This window comes from Hyperolius riggenbachi, chromosome 3 (assembly GCF_040937935.1).
Source record: "Hyperolius riggenbachi isolate aHypRig1 chromosome 3, aHypRig1.pri, whole genome shotgun sequence".
NCBI lineage: Eukaryota > Metazoa > Chordata > Amphibia > Anura > Hyperoliidae > Hyperolius > Hyperolius riggenbachi.
The window spans coordinates 319,790,536-319,809,058 of record NC_090648.1 but is presented as its reverse complement, the minus strand read 5'-3'; the positions used below and the strand labels follow the sequence as shown (position 1 = coordinate 319,809,058).

General features: G+C 42.1%; 1 protein-coding gene across 4 annotated transcripts in view; it reads right to left on the bottom strand.

Annotated features, from left to right (window-relative positions):
- The window catches only part of TMCC3 (transmembrane and coiled-coil domain family 3), a 116,733-nt gene that overhangs the window by 25,506 nt on the left and 72,704 nt on the right, over nt 1–18,523 (bottom strand). For all 4 annotated transcript variants that reach the window (XM_068276799.1, XM_068276798.1, XM_068276800.1 and 1 more), the window contains exon 2: nt 16,914–17,830. In XM_068276799.1, coding sequence (XP_068132900.1) covers nt 16,914–17,830 — 917 coding nt within the window. The remainder of the gene's footprint in view (nt 1–16,913; nt 17,831–18,523) is intronic.

Sequence of the window (18,523 nt, the reverse complement as noted above, 5' to 3'; positions counted from 1 at the left end):
TTTCTGTTAAATCACACGATCATGCATCTTATACCCGGTTACATGTATAACCTTGTGCTATGTTGTATAACTGTGTGCTGCCACTCTGTCTGTCACCCCTTGTTTACATTGTATGTATCCATATTTATTGTCCAGCGCTGGGTAATATGTTGGCGCTTTATAAATGCAATAAATAATAAATAGGGAAACATGAGACTAACAAGAAACAAAGTTTATACATTGGTTCAAAACTGTAGCAGATGGTTTAAACAAGGACTCTAACTTCTTGTGCTGGTACGATGGGTTTTAAATGCCACAATTCTTTTAATTTTTCTATCTTTTCATTCATATTTGTGCCATATGCTGTGTAAGATGGTGTTCACTGTCACTATTCATTTTATTTGCTTTCATGTGCTGGCTTTAAATGCTACAATTCTCTTAAGCTTAGAATTAATGTTGCATGTAACCAGCCCAGTTACAATTTAAACTCGGAATTTACGATGTCTCCCCATCACCAGAGTCTGCTTCATGTCATGTTGAGGGAACTGTTGATCTTATCAATTTAGCCAGGATGCCTGGGAAAGCTTCCTGAGTAACAGTTAAGGCATCTAATTACATTTATGTTTGCTAAAGAATGTTTCTCCTCTGTATGTCAGTGTATATAAGCTGTGTTTTTCAGTTCTGGTCAGGAACCAGTCCGACGAAGGCTTTTTATAAGCCGAAAGCTCACTGTTTATCCATCTCTAAGTTAGCCAATAAATGGTATCATCCTGATTCAAAACTCCTTGCAATAAATAATAATAACAGTGTTTAGAAGCTGAGGTGGGCAGAGTACCTGTATCATGGGCAAAATGTGCTTATCACTGCACTACAGGTTATTTCCTACCCTGTTTGGTTTCCCCTGGGAGGCATGTCAGAAGAATAGGCATTCCTAAAAACTTAGCAATTGTAGATATCTCTTGTCTTGTGTAGCCATCAAAGTATCATCCTACAGACACCCGGGCCCATATGCAATTAATTATTTCACATGAGTTATCTCCTAGGAGATAATTTTCATCTTTTCTGTGATCTAAATTTTCAGCATTTTTCAATTGAAAATGTACCCAAAAGTCGGTGAAAAAGTACTATCAAATTTATTTTGAGTATTTTCTTGCTTGCTGGTGACTTCAAAGGAATTTTATGACAAGTTGTAAAAATATCACTTAGGAGAAAACTAAGGAGAAAAACTGAATTGCATATGGCCCCCAGTGCTTAAAGGGACAATGTGACCATTACCAAATGTAAATGAAAGAACTAATCAGTGTCCAGGGGTACAAAGCAAGCATAACTATTTATGCACAGACTTCACAAGCAAAGGTAAATCAAGCACTCATTGTGGGTCCTGTTTCGACCGGTTTCGGCAAGTCTGTTGTCATCAGGGGTTAATTAGTAGTGGTTTTGTTCCCCTTGACACCGATTAGCGCTTTAAATTACATTTGGTGTTGGTCACCATGTCCCTATGAGCACTGGATGTCTGCAGAAGGATACTTGACAGCTACACAAGACAAGAGATATCTACAATGCTAGTGCCAAGATTTTTAGGAATACTGGCTTATCCATTTTGTGGAATAGAGCACCTTGGCTGCAGTGCTTCAAATTGGAAGTTGGGAAGCACTTGTGCTTTGTGATTTTACAGAAACAATAGGTACCAGACTACATTTCCCAACATCCCCTGTATTACACTGGAAACCACCATGTGTCTACATAAGATGGCAGACTTGTAGTTTTCAAGAAGTAGGTAGAATACAACTGTATGGAAACTAGCCATGCCTTAATACTGTTCTGGTAGCCAATCGGTACACTATGGATTTATGAATTCGAAAATTCTGTACCAAAGGAAATGGTTATAACAAAGGCTCTGGAGTTGGTACAAAAATCACCCGACTCCTCAGTTTATGAAACCTCCGACTCTAGGTACCCAAAAATTGCTCCAACTCCTCGACTCCAGTGCTGTAGAATTGGTACAAAATCATCCGACTCTTCAGTTTATGAAACCATTGGTACCCCAAATTTTCTACGATTCCTCGACACAGACTCCACAGCCCTGGTTAAAACACTAATCAACATAATTGCTTTGCGGATTTTCCTTGCTTAAATTTGAGCTAAGTTACACAGAAAATGAACAATGAAGAAGGAAAAGGAGAAATGCATACTACAGGTATAGTTTACTCACAATTTTAGTTGAGACTAGTTGGGTTGATAGTTGTAAGAACACAACATGTTTTTTAAGCAATGGAAAATGTAATTTAACCACTTTGTCCTCGACGTATAAAAACGTCGAGGACATGCGCGCTCCCGCGGTCGATCACGCGCGTGCACGCGCACTCCCGGCCGCGGATTTGGTAGCCCAGAAATCAATGAATCGGGCTATGGTGCCCGATCACTGATTCCTCTCCCCCGCAGAAAAAGCAACAGCTTCTCTCGGAAGCTTCGCTTTTTCTGAGTCTATGTCTCTCTAAGCGTACATTGTACGTTTAGAGTGACATCATGTAAACAAACTCAAGGTTGCCATCTTGTGGCCAAAGAGTAAAACTACATCTAAAAGTAAAAAAAAAAAAAAAAACTACACTTCACACATTTTTCCCTAAATAAAACACTATTTACTTCCCACCCTCCCAAAAATACCCACATAAAATGTTTAATTAAAAAAAAAATAAAAAAAAAAATACATTACAATAAAAAAAAAAAAAAAATTTACCTAAAGGTCTAAACTATTTAAATATCTATGTAAAGATGAAATATTTCTATATGTTTTTTTTATAAGCTTGTAAATAGTGATGGATGCAAAACGGGAAAAATGCTCTTTTATTTCCAAATAAAATATTGTCGCCATACATTGTGATAGGGACATAATTTAAACGGTGAAATAACTGTGACAAGTGGGCAATTACAATACGTGGGTTTTAATTATGGAGGCAAGTATTATTTTAAAACTATAATGGCCGAAAACTGAGAAATAATGAATTTTTTTCAGTTTTTTTCTTATTCTTACTGTCAAAATGCATTTACACTAAGGTAGCTCTTAGCAAAATGTACCCCCCAAAGAAAGCCTAATTGGTGGCGGAAAAAACAAGATATAGATCAGTTCATTGTGATAAGTAGTGATAAAGTTATAGGCGAATGAATGGGAGGTGAACATTGCTCGGATGCATAAAGTGAAAACGACTGAGAGCTTAAGTGGTTAATGCTCTATTTACCTGATGCAAGGGCAAAGAGAACCAGAAGCAGAAAAACCTGGCAATCTGTTCATACACAAAGTTCAGTAAACAAAGCTCAAACTAGCTTCATGCTGCCTGAAGTGTTGACAGTGTGCCCACCCTTATTGTCCAAAACAAGACAGAGCTGCCAAACTGGACTTAACTTTACAGTCCCTGCTGTCATCACACAGGGAATGCCGCGTGCATGGAAATTAACACACACTGGCATCTCTGTACTGAAGGAAGCCTGCTCATTACCTGAACTCCTCGCAATATTCTGTATGGAATGCCAGGGAGGCCAGAAAGGGTTAACCATGTTCATCCAGGAAAGTAAGAGAAATGTTCTATGTTCTGACCGTCCTCAGAAAAATCTTGGATGATGCACTAACTTTAAATGAAATCAGAATGTAATCATTTTTAAAGCATTTAAAACCTTTATGTAAAGAAGAACTAAACTCTTGCCCAGCACCCAATGAAAAGTATTTATTTCACATATAGTTGCTGAACAAACTATTATTGTTGTAAGAAGTGCAGTATTGATGATACACTAGGCAGCAGCTAATAACCAATTTGCATTAGAAGTTCTCTTTTGGGAATATCATAGAACTTTCCAGCCACAAGAAACTACAACTGTCTTCCTTGCCCTATGATGCCACACTGACCCTGGCGGTAGGTTTGACAACAGCGAGATCTCTTAATGAAATAGGGTTATGGATCTCAAGCTCTGGGATGTTTGAACCACAGGTCTCTCAGCATTACAAATAAAGTTACCCCGGAAGCTATGGATATTTCATTGTAATAACACAGAAACAACATTTCAGCTTTAAAACCACAGTAATTGGTCTCAGTTCCAAAACGATCACAAAATGAATGAATTAAATTAGGCGGTGCTACACAGTACTAACAGCCCCCATCCCAAGTTTGTGAACTAGGTCACTGGCCTCAAAGTCAAAATAAGCACATCATTTTCAAAAATATTTCTCAGTTTCAACATTTTCTTTTTTTTTTTTTTTCTTTCCTTAAAGAGAACCCGAGGTGGGTTTGAAGAATGTTATCTGCATACAGCGGCTGGATCTGCCTATACAGCCCAGCCTCTGTTGCTATCCCAAACCACCCTAAGGTCCCCCTGCACTCTGCAATCCCTCATAAATCACAGCCACACTGCTGACAAACAGCTTGTCAGAGCTGGCTGTGTTTATCTCTATAGTGTCAGTCTGCTGCTCTCCCCGCCTCCTGCAGAACTCCAGTCCCCGCCTGCATCCCTTCCCTCCCTGCTGATTGGAGGGAAGGGACGGGGGCAGGGACCGGAGCTATGCAGGAGGCGGGGGAGCAGCTGAGACTGACACTACAGATGTAAACACAGCCTCACAGCACGGCTGTGATTTATGAGGGATTGCAGAGTGAAGGGGGACCTTAGTGGGGTTTGGGATAGCAACAGAGGCTGGGCTGGATAGGCAGATCCAGCCTCTGTATGCAGATAACATTCTTTAAACTCACCTCGGGTTCTCTTTAAAGTTCAGTATGAAACATGTAATGACAGGATACCAACAGAATATATCCTCCCTAATCCAAATACTGCTGCAAACTGTTAACCGTTGTCCACAACATAAGGCTAATCAAAGGTCAACACACATTCCCTAAATTCAGAACATGTTTCCACCTATTAGCCTCAGTTTGCTGTCATAACTCTTCTAGCCCCTTTATGACAGGTCAGAGGCAAGACAAGCCAATAAGAACTAGAGAAGTTAAAGAGGAACTCCAGTGAAAATAATGTAGTAAAAAAAAGTGCTTCATTTTTTACCATAATTATGTATAAATGATTTAGTCAGTGTTTGCTCATTGTAAAATCTTTCCTCTCCCCGATTTACATTCTGACATTTATTACATGGTGAAATTTTTACTGTGGGCAGGTTATGTAGCTGCTCCTAGCTGTTTTGGCTGTTAGAGACAGCTGTAAACAGCTAATTCCTGTCTGTGAACATTGTTACATTGTGGCAGTTTGCCCAGAGTACCGTGGTACTCAGAGCTTCTTGTGGGGGTTTCAGCACAAAATCAGTCATACAGCGCCCCCTGATGGTCTGTTTGTGAAAAGCATTATTTTTCTCATGTAAAAGGGGGTATCAGCTACTGATTGGGATAAAGTTCAATTCTAGGTTGTAGTTTCTCTTTAAGAACAAAAGAAGGAAGAGTAGACAGAGAGATAGGATAAGCGGGCAAATACATGACCAATTATAATCCGATTACTTTAAATATGCAACACAAGGACCATAGCATAGTAAAGGTTTTCAATCTCTCTTAATCTAGCAGTAAAATATTTTATATTTACATATGAGAATTTGTTCTGTACTGCTATGTTAAGGTATTTCCTTTTTTGGCAATTATATATATGGCAGCACTTATGCAGTGATTTAATCAGTCTCTGTGCCTGATTTCAGACTGTTCATAGGACTCCTTAAAATGTATATCGGTACCTGTTTGGTTATGCAATTTGTCAGCATTTAAACAAACAGATACCAGAATTTCTGGACCACTGGGCAGTCCCAAAAATTCTGCTTGGTTGAGGTGATGCTAGCAGTTTAAGCAGTGCCCCTTTTAGAGATGTGTAGGTGGTGACTAGCTTGAGAAACATCATGGGCAACACTCTCTTCCTACCACTCTACTTAAGTACCTCCATAGGAGATAATGGGCCTGATCCAATTCCCATTTTCTCCTAAGTTTCTCCTAGGAGATATTTTTTTCTTCTTCTGTTAAAAACTTTTCAGCACTCTGCAACTGAAAAAGTATATATATATATGTATATGTATATATATATATATATATATGTATATATATATATATATATATATATGTATATATATGTATATATATATATATATATATATATATATATATATATATATATATATATATATGTATATATATATATATATGTATATATATATATATGTATATATATATATATGTATATATATATATATATATATATATATATATATATATATATATATATATATATATGTGTATGTGTGTGTGTGTGTGTGTGTGTGTGTGTGTGTGTGTGTGTGTGTGTGTGTGTGTGTGTGTGTGTGTGTGTGTGTGTGTGTGTGTGTGTGTGTGTGTGTGTGTGTGTGTGTGTGTGTGTGTGTGTGTGTGTGTGTGTGTGTGTGTGTGTGTGTGTGTGTGTGTGTGTGTGTGTGTGTGTGTGTGTGTGTGTGTGTGTGTGTGTGTGTGTGTGTGTGTGTATATATATATAAAAAATAGGTTAAAAAGTACTGCCAAAATTATTCTGAGTATCTCTTTCTTGCTGGTGGATTAAAATGCACTTTATTGATAAACTGTGGAATATCACCTAGGTGAAAAAGTGAATAGGAGTTTGCATGTTGCCTCTGAAGTGTAGATTACGCAAAACAACAGTTAAAGCTAATGGTAAGCAGGAAAAAAACAACAACATACAGATATCAAAGGAAAGGGAAGGCTCTGGGTCCTATAGAGCCTTCCTGCTCCTCTCTCGGTCCCCTCGTTCTATTAATGTCACCACCTGTAGCAGTATTCGACCAATCGGTCAAATACTGCACTCTGCCGCTGCAGGAGGCTTCGGAAGTGTTCACTAGCCCAAGTGCCCCCGAAGACGGACAACTCCGTAATGCACCAGCACGGTATCAAGCATGTGCAGTACAGAGCCACCTGTTTTCAGGAGCACTCGGGCTCCCGAAGACTTCCGAAGCATCCTGCAGCGGGGGATTAAAACAGGGGTGACGTCGCTGGAACAATGGGTCCATGAGAGTAATGGGAAGGCTCTATGGGACCCAAGCTTTCCCTCTACTTAGGTAAGCATCTGTTGATCCCCCCCTTCCCATTAGCTTTAAAGTGAACCTCCATACTAAAAATCTACTCAGCTGCACTGAAAAGGCTTGGTGTTTCTTAAGGGCCTGAGCCCACTGACGCAGTTGTGTCCGCTTTTCAGTTAACCATCAATGTTAGAGATGCTGAAAAGCGGACAGAAGCGGATACAATTGCATCACTGGGCTCAGGCCCTTAGTTTCACAGCATCAGAACTTTGTTTTTCTTACCCAAGCCTCATTTTTAGCTGCACAGAAGAAAACTGCCCGGGCATTTTCCCCCTGATGCTGTGCAAAGCATGATGGAATTTCTGATGTTCTCCTTCTGCTGTTTTGGCGCAAATTTGTTTTTTTATGTGAAATTTGAGATTTGGAGCCTAACACACACAGTTGGGGGGGGGGGGCTGATCAGGACACAGGGCAGTTGGAACTGTGTCTCATGCTTCCTGTTACCTCCTTTCAACCAAAAAGATGGCTGCCCCATGAAAAAGATGGCTGACCCCATCAGGGCTGTGGAGTCGGTCCAAAAATTCACCGACTCCGACTCCTCAGTTTAGGATTCCACCGACTCAGACTCCGACTCCTCGACTCCGACTCCTCTAATTTGCATATTACAATTTTGTTGATTAAAAGTATGTAACATGAAATTCGTCTCTTAACTGCCAACGCTTAGGAATTTACAAGACAACTGAAGTGATAAGGATATGTAGACTACTATATTTATTCCCTTTAGACTAAAACTAGTCCTTGGTAAGAGTACTTGTAAAAGGTACAAACCGGAACAAAGAACATCTATCAGGCCCTAGGCAATGTAACTGTGGGTACATGTAAGAATGATGTGCAGGTACTCAGCAGGGAAATGAGGAGATTGTAAACAGACAACACCTCTGTGTTCAATGTGCACAGCATTCTCAGTGGATTCCCTGCAGCTCTGTGGGGAGTGCATATGTAGAGTATAGTACTACTGTGTAACAAAGTAAACCTGAGACAGATTAAATTAAAGTTTTATACATACCTGGGGCTTTCTCCAGCCACCTTCAGGATAATCAGTCCCTCGTTGTCCTCCTCCACCACCTGGATCTTCTGCTATGAGTCCAGGTACTTGAGCCAGTCGGACGTAGTGCGCATGCACACACTCCGCCACCAGGAGCATACTACACCTGTGCAGAATGTTCCTGGCTGTGGGAGCAGCATGCGGCCGGACAGCGCTGACTGGCTGAATTCCCAGGACTCATAGCAGAAGATCTGGGTGGTGGAGGACAGCGAGGGACTGATTAGACTGAAGGGGGCTGGAGGAAGCCCCAGGTATGTATAAAACTTTACTTTTCATCCGTCTCAGTTACCCTTTAATTTGTAGTAACCAAACCAAATTTTAACAACATATCAAATTATTTGATTTCATCAGCAAAGGGAGTGCATACATTTGCATAAATCAGCATCAATGCAGAATTATTTCCATCTCGTTGACCATCTCTATTAGTGACACAGCTACACATCAGGCTTTATTCTTACAGCATAGATGTTATTTAGTATATATAAGAGATTCCTGTGTACACATCATATATACAGTCACAATCAGATATGTATATCTGACCTTAAAAATACGGGGACTGCTTTATTGAAGCAGCACAAGTAACTAATTTTGATTGGTTTATTTCATTTTTGTGGACTGAACACAGCTATTACTGTATATATACACATTTTCAATGACTATTATGTGAGAAATAGAACATTTTATCATATTTTCTATTTTAATTACAGTTACAAATTCATTAGGAGTCGGAGTCGGTGCATTTTTTCCCGACTCCAGGCACCCAAAATTGCCCGACTCAGACTCCACGACTCCGACTCCACAGCCCTGGACCCCATGAAATCACAAACATTTGCCTGTTCTTTTAAAGCAGGGTGGGTAAGAGATTATATTACCCATCTATTTTAATTAACATAACTAATGTAACAATGACAGTATGTTTAGGCTGAAGCTCCCCTTTAAGCAGAGCTGCATTCATTTACTGACAGCAGTTTGCTGTACTTTAATGTTGCACTGTATTAAACTGGTTGCTGTCAGCTATTGGATTGCTAGTAACAGGCATATTAATTGGGGTCAGGCGGGTGTGTAAAGAGGAAATTCATACACAATTTTGCATCAAAAAGCTCAGGTTATAATCAAAACAGTTTAGTAAAAGTGATATATTGAATTTCAGCATGCATATACAAAATACACTGTCCCATTTCTGTGGCTGGAGGCGGGTGGCAGTCTATTAAAAACCGCAGGGGGCAGTGCAGCAGTTTTTTTTTTTTTTAAATCATGTAGCTAGCCTAGCACTAGCTACACGACAGCCGCTGCGCAGCGACATCCCCCCACCCTCTTCGATCGTCTCCGGTGATCAAGCCCATCCAGAAATCCCGTTCTGAACGGGATTTCCATTAGGGCTTCCCCCGTCGCCATGGCGACGGGCAGGATGACGTCATGACGTCAAAGGGAGTCCCGATCCACCCCTCAGCGCTGCCTGGCACTGATTGGCCAGGCAGCACATGGGGTCTGTGGGGGGGGGGGGCGCGTAGCGGCAAATCGGCGGCGATCGGTGTGCACACGCAGCTAGCAAAGTGCTAGCTGAGTGTAGCAAAAAAAAATTTATGCAAATCGGCCCAGCAGGGCCTGAGAAATCCTCCTGCGTGGCTTCCGCCAGGAGGGCTAAAACATGAGGATTGGTTCTAGAGCTTTTTCCTTACAGTTACTGTAGTCCAAATTGATTCTGAAATGTCACCCTTAATTTATTAAACAATCGTACTGCTGACAAAGCTAGTTATGATACAAACACTGGTCACATGGGAAACAATGTGACCTATAATGAAGTAATATTTGCCTTTCATTGCTGCAAATGATTTGATTGCTAGGGGCCAGTGATAACAGTACACTAGTATTTCAGTAATAAATGATTTGTATAAAGCAATATGGTGATCTTTTAAAGGAGGAGAGGTCAAATGGCTGTCATATTCTTTGCCGTTATGCCAAAGGTATGACAGGAAGTCAATGAAGGTCAGAGTTTACCAGATAAGCAGCTCTGTCTGGAAGAATCAGCAGCTCTGTAGGTTTGAAATCCCGCATAACTGGTTTACACACCACACGCCATGTGGGTGTCATGGGAAGATGAGACAACAGTTATGTTTTCTAAGCAAAAAAACAAAAGAGGAAACCACAAACAAAAAATATTCCCCTGTCACAGCAGACTTGTCCATTATAACTCTAGTGAGGAATCAAAAGGTCTCACCTTTTAATGGATTTAAACAAACTAAGGTCTACATAAAGAATACCTTGCTCCACACAAAAAAAAAAAATCAAAGTAATCCAGAAGACTGGATGCACAAATCAATAATTAAGGTTCTGTGCAAATTAAGATCTACAACCACTTCATGTTTACACTAAGTCCTGATGCATCGCTATAATAAACGTAAGAGTGATAAGACATTTTGCATAGGTTGCGACTGACTGTGTCAGATAACCGACAAATACAAAGCCTCGTATACAAGTACAAGGCCTGTCACACAGCAGGGATCGGGTCTGGAACCCTGGAGCAACTATTCGGGGCAAAGTCTTTACAAGCACGCTGCTAGCCTGTTGCTATGGTGGGGGAGGAGGGGGCGACGGAGTGGCACGGAGAAGGCGGGGTAAGGAGAATAATGCCCTCAGTCTGCACATGTCTGAGACGATCCGCCCGGCAGATCGCTTGCCAACATCCAGGAGAAATTAAGGGCCGCTTACACATGCTAGAGTCTCTCAGCCATGAACCATCTAGTGTGTCTGTACTTACCTGTGCACAGGATAGTAAGACAATGCTGTGAATTCCTATTCTTAACAGCAAATTACTGACATTGCCAGCAAGATGACTGCCTCCACAGACGGAGCAGTGCTTTTCAACGCAGGAAGATTTGGGCGCAGCCGGCGCCACAATAGACTGTAATAGGAATTACATCTATAGCGGCGCTCAGTGAGTAACGTCGGCGCCGTCAGAAGACGGAGCTGGAGTTGCTTTTAAAACACAATAATTCAGCCTCCAGCAATAGCTGGAAACCGAATTATATCATTCCCCACCATCCATGGCAGCCTGGAGGGGGGAATAGTAATTAACACGGCCGGGACTTGTGCAGCAGCAGGATCAGCCATATACCGGCTGTGTCCTGCGCCCAAGCCTCCCTGCGCCGATTTCAAATGTATGCCTCCACAGAGGGGAAAAAATAAACAGTCCATGTAAAAGAAGGTACAGAGGAAACCTACTGCAGCAGCATGTCTGTTGCTTCAAGATACAGATACCACATGTATATGAAGCATGACTTAACATAACCTGAAGGGGAAAAACGGATAACAAACAATTGTATGTAAAGACCCACGCCTAAATATACTTTCCTGGAACCCCAGTCTTATTTTGTATTCAGAGGTTAAAACGTTAAAGTTTTTTTTTTACTGTCTCGGGTACAGTAAGATAGTATTAGGGCATTTCTACAGCTCTCTTGAGCTATTGCACTTTTCTTATTTTTTCCCTGCACTCAGAAGTGATTCTTAAACACAGAGCTATTAGCTGTTAAAGGGGAACTGAAGTAAGAGGTATACGGAGGCTGCCATATTTATTTTCTTTTAATCAATACCAGTTGCCTGGCAGCCCTGCTGGTCTATTTCTCTGCAGTAGTATCCGAATAACACCAGAAACACGCATGCAGCTAATCTCGTCAGATCTGACTTTAAAGTCTGAAACACCTGATCTGTTGCATGCTCGTTCAGGGGCTATGGCTAATAGTATTAAAGGCAGAGGATCAGCAGGGCTGCCAGGCAACTGGTATTGCTTAAAAGGAAATAAACATGGCAGCCTCCATATACCTCTCTCTTCAGTTCCCCTTTAATTAGATATCCATGAGAGTTACACTTCAGTCAACTGCAGATAAACTGACATTTAGATCCCTGGATTTTAACCCTTGCAGTGGAAAAAAATGGAAAAAAGCTAGTTCTAAGTAAGCAACCAGTGAGAAGTATATGAAAAATCTTAAAAGTAACCCAGGGTGTGATACCTATGGAAGCTGCCATATTTATTTCTTTCTAAACAATATCAGTTGCCTGGCAGTCCTGCTGACCTTTCTATTCAGTACAGTCTAAATCACACACCTGAAACAAGCATGCAGCTAACTTTGTCAGATTTGTGTCAGAAACATCTGATCTGCATGCTTGTTAAGGGTCTATGGATTAAAGTATTCGAAGTAGAGGATCAGCACGACAGCCAGGAAATGGCTGTATTTAAAAAGGAAATAAATATGACAGCCTCCATTTCCCTCTCACCTCAAGTTCCCTTTAACCTCCCTAGCGGTATGGACAGAAATGTCCGTTCAAAAAAACATGCTGTGAACAGTATAAACATGCATACACATCAATACTCTCCTGCACTGTATACTAGACCCTTGCTTGACACATTTTGGCAAGTTACAGGAAAAAAAAGTTTTAAAAATAAATGTTATCACTGTTTGCACAGAAATCCTGGGGAAATTGAACGCTGGGTAGGTTAAAGAGTCTGAAGCCTTTCAAAATATGTTTTTATGCTGCAGGCCGCTTCATTATAACACAAGCTGATTCACCACGGGTAAGTGGCATAACGAGGGCTTTACACCCATGAAATCCCAGGGAAAAATTTCACAACTTTTCAGGTCGTGGATTTTGCTGCCCAGGGAAAGCAAAGCTTTGTGCTGTAGCTCTGCCTCCAGAACAGTCAATCTGCGCTGATCGCCGCCTCTCCCCGCCCCTCTCAGTGAAAAAAGACAGAGTGGTGGGGAGAGGCCGAGATCGGTGGAGACTAGTGTTGGGCGAACAGTGTTCGCCACTGTTCGGGTTCTGCAGAACATCACCCTGTTTGGGTGATGTTCGAGTTCGACCGAAAACCTGATGGTGTTCGGCCAAACCGTTCGGCCATATGGCCGAACTAAGAGCGCATGGCCGAACGTTCCCCGAACGTTTGGCTAGCGCTGTGATTGGCCGAACGGGTCACGTGGTTCGGACCCGAACGCGCTATGATTGGCCGAACGGGTCACGTGGTTCGGGTAAATACCCGATCCACGTCATTTCTCCGCCATTTGTCTGTGGGTTTAGCTTTGGGTAGGCAGGCAGGGTAGTTCTCTCTCCAGCCAGGCTAGCCAGGGTCCCCCCAGTCATTGTGTCGCTGCTGGGAACAGTAGTACACCGCTCACCCACCACTGTATAGCATTGTGTTTACTGCCACTCTGTGTCTCTGCTGGGAACAGTAGTACACCGCTCACCCGCCACTGTATAGCATTGTGCTCTGTGTCGCTGCTGGGAATAGTAGTACACCGCTCACCCACCACTGTATAGCATTGTGCTCTGTGTCGCTGCTGGGAACAGTAGTACACCGCTCACCCACCACTGTATAGCATTGTGCTCTGTGTCGCTGCTGGGAATAGTAGTACACCGCTCACCCACCACTGTATAGCATTGTGCTCTGTGTCGCTGCTGGGAATAGTAGTACACCGCTCACCCACCACTGTATAGCATTGTGCTCTGTGTCGCTGCTGGGAATAGTAGTACACCGCTCACCCACCACTGTATAGCATTGTGCTCTGTGTCGCTGCTGGGAATAGTAGTACACCGCTCACCCACCACTGTATAGCATTGTGCTCTGTGTCGCTGCTGGGAACAGTAGTACACCGCTCACCCACCACTGTATAGCATTGTGCTCTGTGTCGCTGCTGGGAATAGTAGTACACCGTGCTGCCAGAGGCATCGTCACAGATCGGCGTATCTGCCTCTCCACAGAAAATGCAGACCGTCTGACTCAAATTAAAATGAATCAATCCTGGATTGGAAACGACTACGCAACACTCCCGGACCCCAACCAAGTAACATGAACAATGAACATCTGTGATGGGTTAGCGTTTCCGGTCCCTGTTTATTGAACCGCTTATCTGTATTACATTTATGACTGCATGGCGACAAAATGCATTGCTATCCGCACGCTTCTTGTCCTCATGCAAGGCCTGGGTTGCGCCTGAAAGCGTGGCCTTCTCCTCCTGCGCCTCCTCCTGTTCCATCACGTGTGCTGCTGCTGGGTTAGCGTTGCCGGTCCCTTTTTACGGAACCTCTTATCTGTATTACATTTATGACTGCATGGCGACAAAATGCATTGCTATCCGCACGCTTCTTGTCCACATGCAAGGCCTGGGTTGTTGTGTCTAAAAGCGTGGCCTTCTCCTCCTGCGCCGCCCTCCTCCTGTTCCATCACGTGTGCTGCTGCTGGGTTAGCGTTACCGGTCCCTTTTCCTGGAACCTCTTATCTGTATTACATTTATGACTGCATGGCGACAAAAAGCATGTTACCTGTGCAAAGAAAAATGACATTTTCCGCATTTAAACGACATTTTTTCCTTTGAAACGTTACAATCAATTTTCTCAAAATATAAGCTATACGCTCTTTCAAATATTTTTTTTTCCTCTTGTACCCACTCCCAAGGTGCACATACCCTGCAAATTTGGGGTATGTAGCATGTAAGGAAGCTTTACAAAGCACGAAAGTTCGGGTCCCCATTGACTTCCATTATGTTCGGAGTTCGGCGCGAACACCCGAACATCGCAGCCATGTTCGGCGAACGTTCGCGAACCCGAACATCCAGGTGTTCGCCCAACACTAGTGGAGACTGACGCCAGTAGAGACAGCCTGTACCCGGTAGGAGCCCCAAATGTTGCCCTGGGGATTTCGGGGGAGGGGGAGATTAAGACATTGTTCTACCGCGTGCCTTTGGCTAATCAACTCGGGTTGTAATGATGAAGCGGCCTGCAGCATAAAAACAGGTATTTTGAAAGGCTTCAGACTCTCTTTGAGGAAGCACTGGGGTCAGTTAGACATGAACATTGCATAGATTATAGGTCTGTACCTGTGGTAACATGCAGAGAAAGAAATAAGCGTGAGTTGCTGGTATGGTCACGTTCAAACATTCCATTCCAAATAAAATCTTCCCTTGCACAGGATGTAACGTGTGCCCTTACACTGGTAGGAGAAAGGGTTTTACTAACAGAGGGAAATCACACTTATTTTATAAATCCCTTTATTTGCAATACAAAAAGTTTTGTGTAAAAGGAAAAATGGAACGCATGTTGCATGTAGGAAAAACAAAACATATGTTGAAGATTCACATAACGGAATATTTCTGTAACATCCAATCTGGGACAGAAAGTACTCCCTTAACCCAACAAAATGGAATATCATGGCGGGAGATTGGATTGCAGATAAGTAATGAGAATCTTCAGATTAGTCATCTCTACAATGCCACTTAATTAGAAGAAAAGTTCTTTATTGTGTCGTGTACAGTTAAAAGGCCAATGTTTCGGAGCCACGCAGGGCACCTTTATAAAAGGCACAGTTTTCTCTAGGCACCTATCTGTCCGCCATACACTAATAAATGCATAAGATCCTGGTGGGAGTTAGAGCTCCTCTTTGCACTCACAGTATTTAATGTGCATTCAGCGAGCGGCCCCGAAACATTGGCCTTTTAACTTTACACAAAACAAAGAGCTTTATGGGATGTACCAGCTTCTTGGTTACTAATTTAACGTGACAAATGACTTGTCTTGTGAAAGCTACATTTTGATGCAAGTTTGCAGCAAAATAACTTGTACATGAACTGCTCAGCCACACATCTTTAACACTTATTTCCTTGCTCTGCCGATACTCATCTTAAAAGGTCATTACTGCTTTGCTATGTACACTAATTGAAGAGACTGAATCAGTTGTGCGCATCCAAAATTGGTGTTGTGTTTACTGGATGATGTTTAGAGAAGTGCCGTATTTCAGGTCTTGGCACCATCAATTGAGGACAGCGCTCTAGAATGCAGCTGCTATTTGTATGGTGGCTTGTTTTTTCATCTATCAGGGAAGAAAGGGCTTTGATGTAACAATAGTATGACAACACTGTCAAAAATCTTTATCTTGGTGAAGATATTTTTTTATCTTGGTGAAGATGCTTTGAAATTGGATGATGAGCTCAACTGCACTTATTTTATAAGTGTACCTGAGGTGAAAAAAAAATAATGAAAAAAAGTTATGGTACCCATGTACTGCATTGTCCTCAGGTTTCCGCCATCCTCCTGGACCAATTCCATCTATCTAGCGCTAGAATGGTCTGAACATATTTGACAAGTGCGTGTTGAATTGTTCATGCGGCTGCGCTCCCATCTGTGTACACGTGCGGCTGCATTGCACAGGCACAGCCAGCACAGTAGCAAGGAGTCAGACAACTTTTTCCTCCATGCGCGAGCAGCCCCAAAGCAGCCCCAATGCTATTGCACAGGCTGTACTTGCGCCTGCACAGTGTCTTCCCGCTCGTACATAGAGGTAAGCATGGCTGCAAAGAAGAAAGGAATCCCAGCGAACAGGGGTGGGGTGGAGGAGGATCACAGAAGCCTCTGGATGATCCACAGTCTTCTCTTACCCTCTTTGACCCACCCCTGGTGAGGTAAGTATCTACCTTTACAGACATAACTGAGGTGCCAATAATTTCAGGTTAATGTTAGCTTTATGCAGCTTGGAATTGGACCAATCCGATGCAGAAAGTGCTGCATACATTTACATACAATTAACATCAACTAGGAGTTATTAGCATCTCATTGACTGTCCTTATATGTCATTTTTCATTTCTCATTCTTACTGCAGGATCGCTTTAAATTGATTAAATAGTATCATACAGGTGAGAAAAGTAAATGCTTTTGGTGACAGCCAGAGCAAATACTGTAAGTGAAATTCAAACAAGCATCATTTTCGTGAAAAGCCTGTTTACATAAATATTACAGTAATTCATAAAATGAGTTGATTACCTGTATCTTTCCTCCTGTAATGTCTGTGAAATAAAGCCATAATCTCTTTTGAACTGTACTTTTAATGCCTCAATGTCTTCAGCAAGCTGAGACTGAGCCTCTCGGATTTCTCTCAGCTCCTCCAGAAAGATAGCAAGGTCTCCCTGACTGACATTGGTACTTGCCTGTCCACCATCAAATGCCTGGTTCCCATTACTGTCCGCAGAGCCAGAAGTGGCACTAGAGCACTCGTCATCACTTCCATACTTGGGTTTCGTTACTATTGTGGCACTTCCACTCAGATTCCTGGCACTGGTCTCCGGGTGAAAGTCATCAAGCGAATTCTTTAGATGAGCAATGTTGTCAGCACTTCCAAATTTGTTCCGAATTAGATTCGCAAACTCCCGTGATTTGTTAAACACAAACATTGGCGGAGTCAAGGACACCCCTGCCACTCCCATTTTACCATGTTCCACAGGTCCGGGAGGACGGGAACTGCTGTGGACATCCTTTAAGGAGTGTTGTAAGTCTTTAAGATTATCTTTGGAAATGTCTTTTGCACTCTTTGCAGCAGAGCCATTTTGCTCCAGGTCTTTTAACTTTTTGTGGTACTGTTCCAGTTTTTTCTGCAGTTGTGCAATAGTGTGTGCGGACTTCTGATTTTTTTTCTCAAACACCTGTTTGATGCGACCTGCCTGCTGCTTATCAGCGCTGTTCACTAGCTTCAAGTACTCTGCCACGTTGCCATCACGGGCACTTTGTTCAATTTTTATCTGTTCAGTTACTTTAAGGATTTTCTGTTTCAAGCTGTCAGCAGAGAGTTTGGCTTTGTGAAAGTCTAAAATGCCGTCAGTTACATCAAAGTTGAGGTTGGTATCTGATCCTCCTCGTCTGATGGTCAGGGGCAGACTGAGTGTGTTCATGTCAGACCTGTCCACCTAAAAGAGAGGAGAACAATATTACTCATCAAGTTATCTGGGTTCTGATACATGTAGGCCAGTTATAAATATAAAGATGATCTGACACTTTCATCGAGGTCTGTGTGGGATTGAAGTAGAATTTCAGATTATGCTTTAAATAATACTAAGAGAGTAGAGGCTTGTACACAGCTGCAACTTGTACAATTAAAAACAAAATGATCATTTCAGGTGTCTTTTCAGCAGGGGTGTTGGGTACAGACGTTTCCCCATGTCCCCATACTGGCCGTTGACGACAGAACATACATGAAAATCTCCCCAACTGCTATTGTTTCCAGATGTGGTTCACTTCTGCTCATCATTCGGTAAGGGCTCTTTTCCACTAGTAATCACAAATCATAAACGCCAGCGATTGCGGTTTTTCATTAATTTTGTTATGCGATTGCGATTTTTCATTTGCATTGCATTATCCCTCTTAAAATCGTTACAGAAAGCGATTGGAATTTGCAAATCGAATCACTATAGTGGAAAATACTTCTCATGATTTCTATGATAAAGTAAAAGCCTTAGCGATTTAAAAATAACTAGCGATCTGCGATTTTGCAGTACAGCTGTGTAGTGGAAAAAGGCCCCAAGTTATTCTGATTGGTCCAAATTCAAGCTGCATATAATTTACATGAGATTTGAATGCAAGAATTCTTTAAAAAATTATTT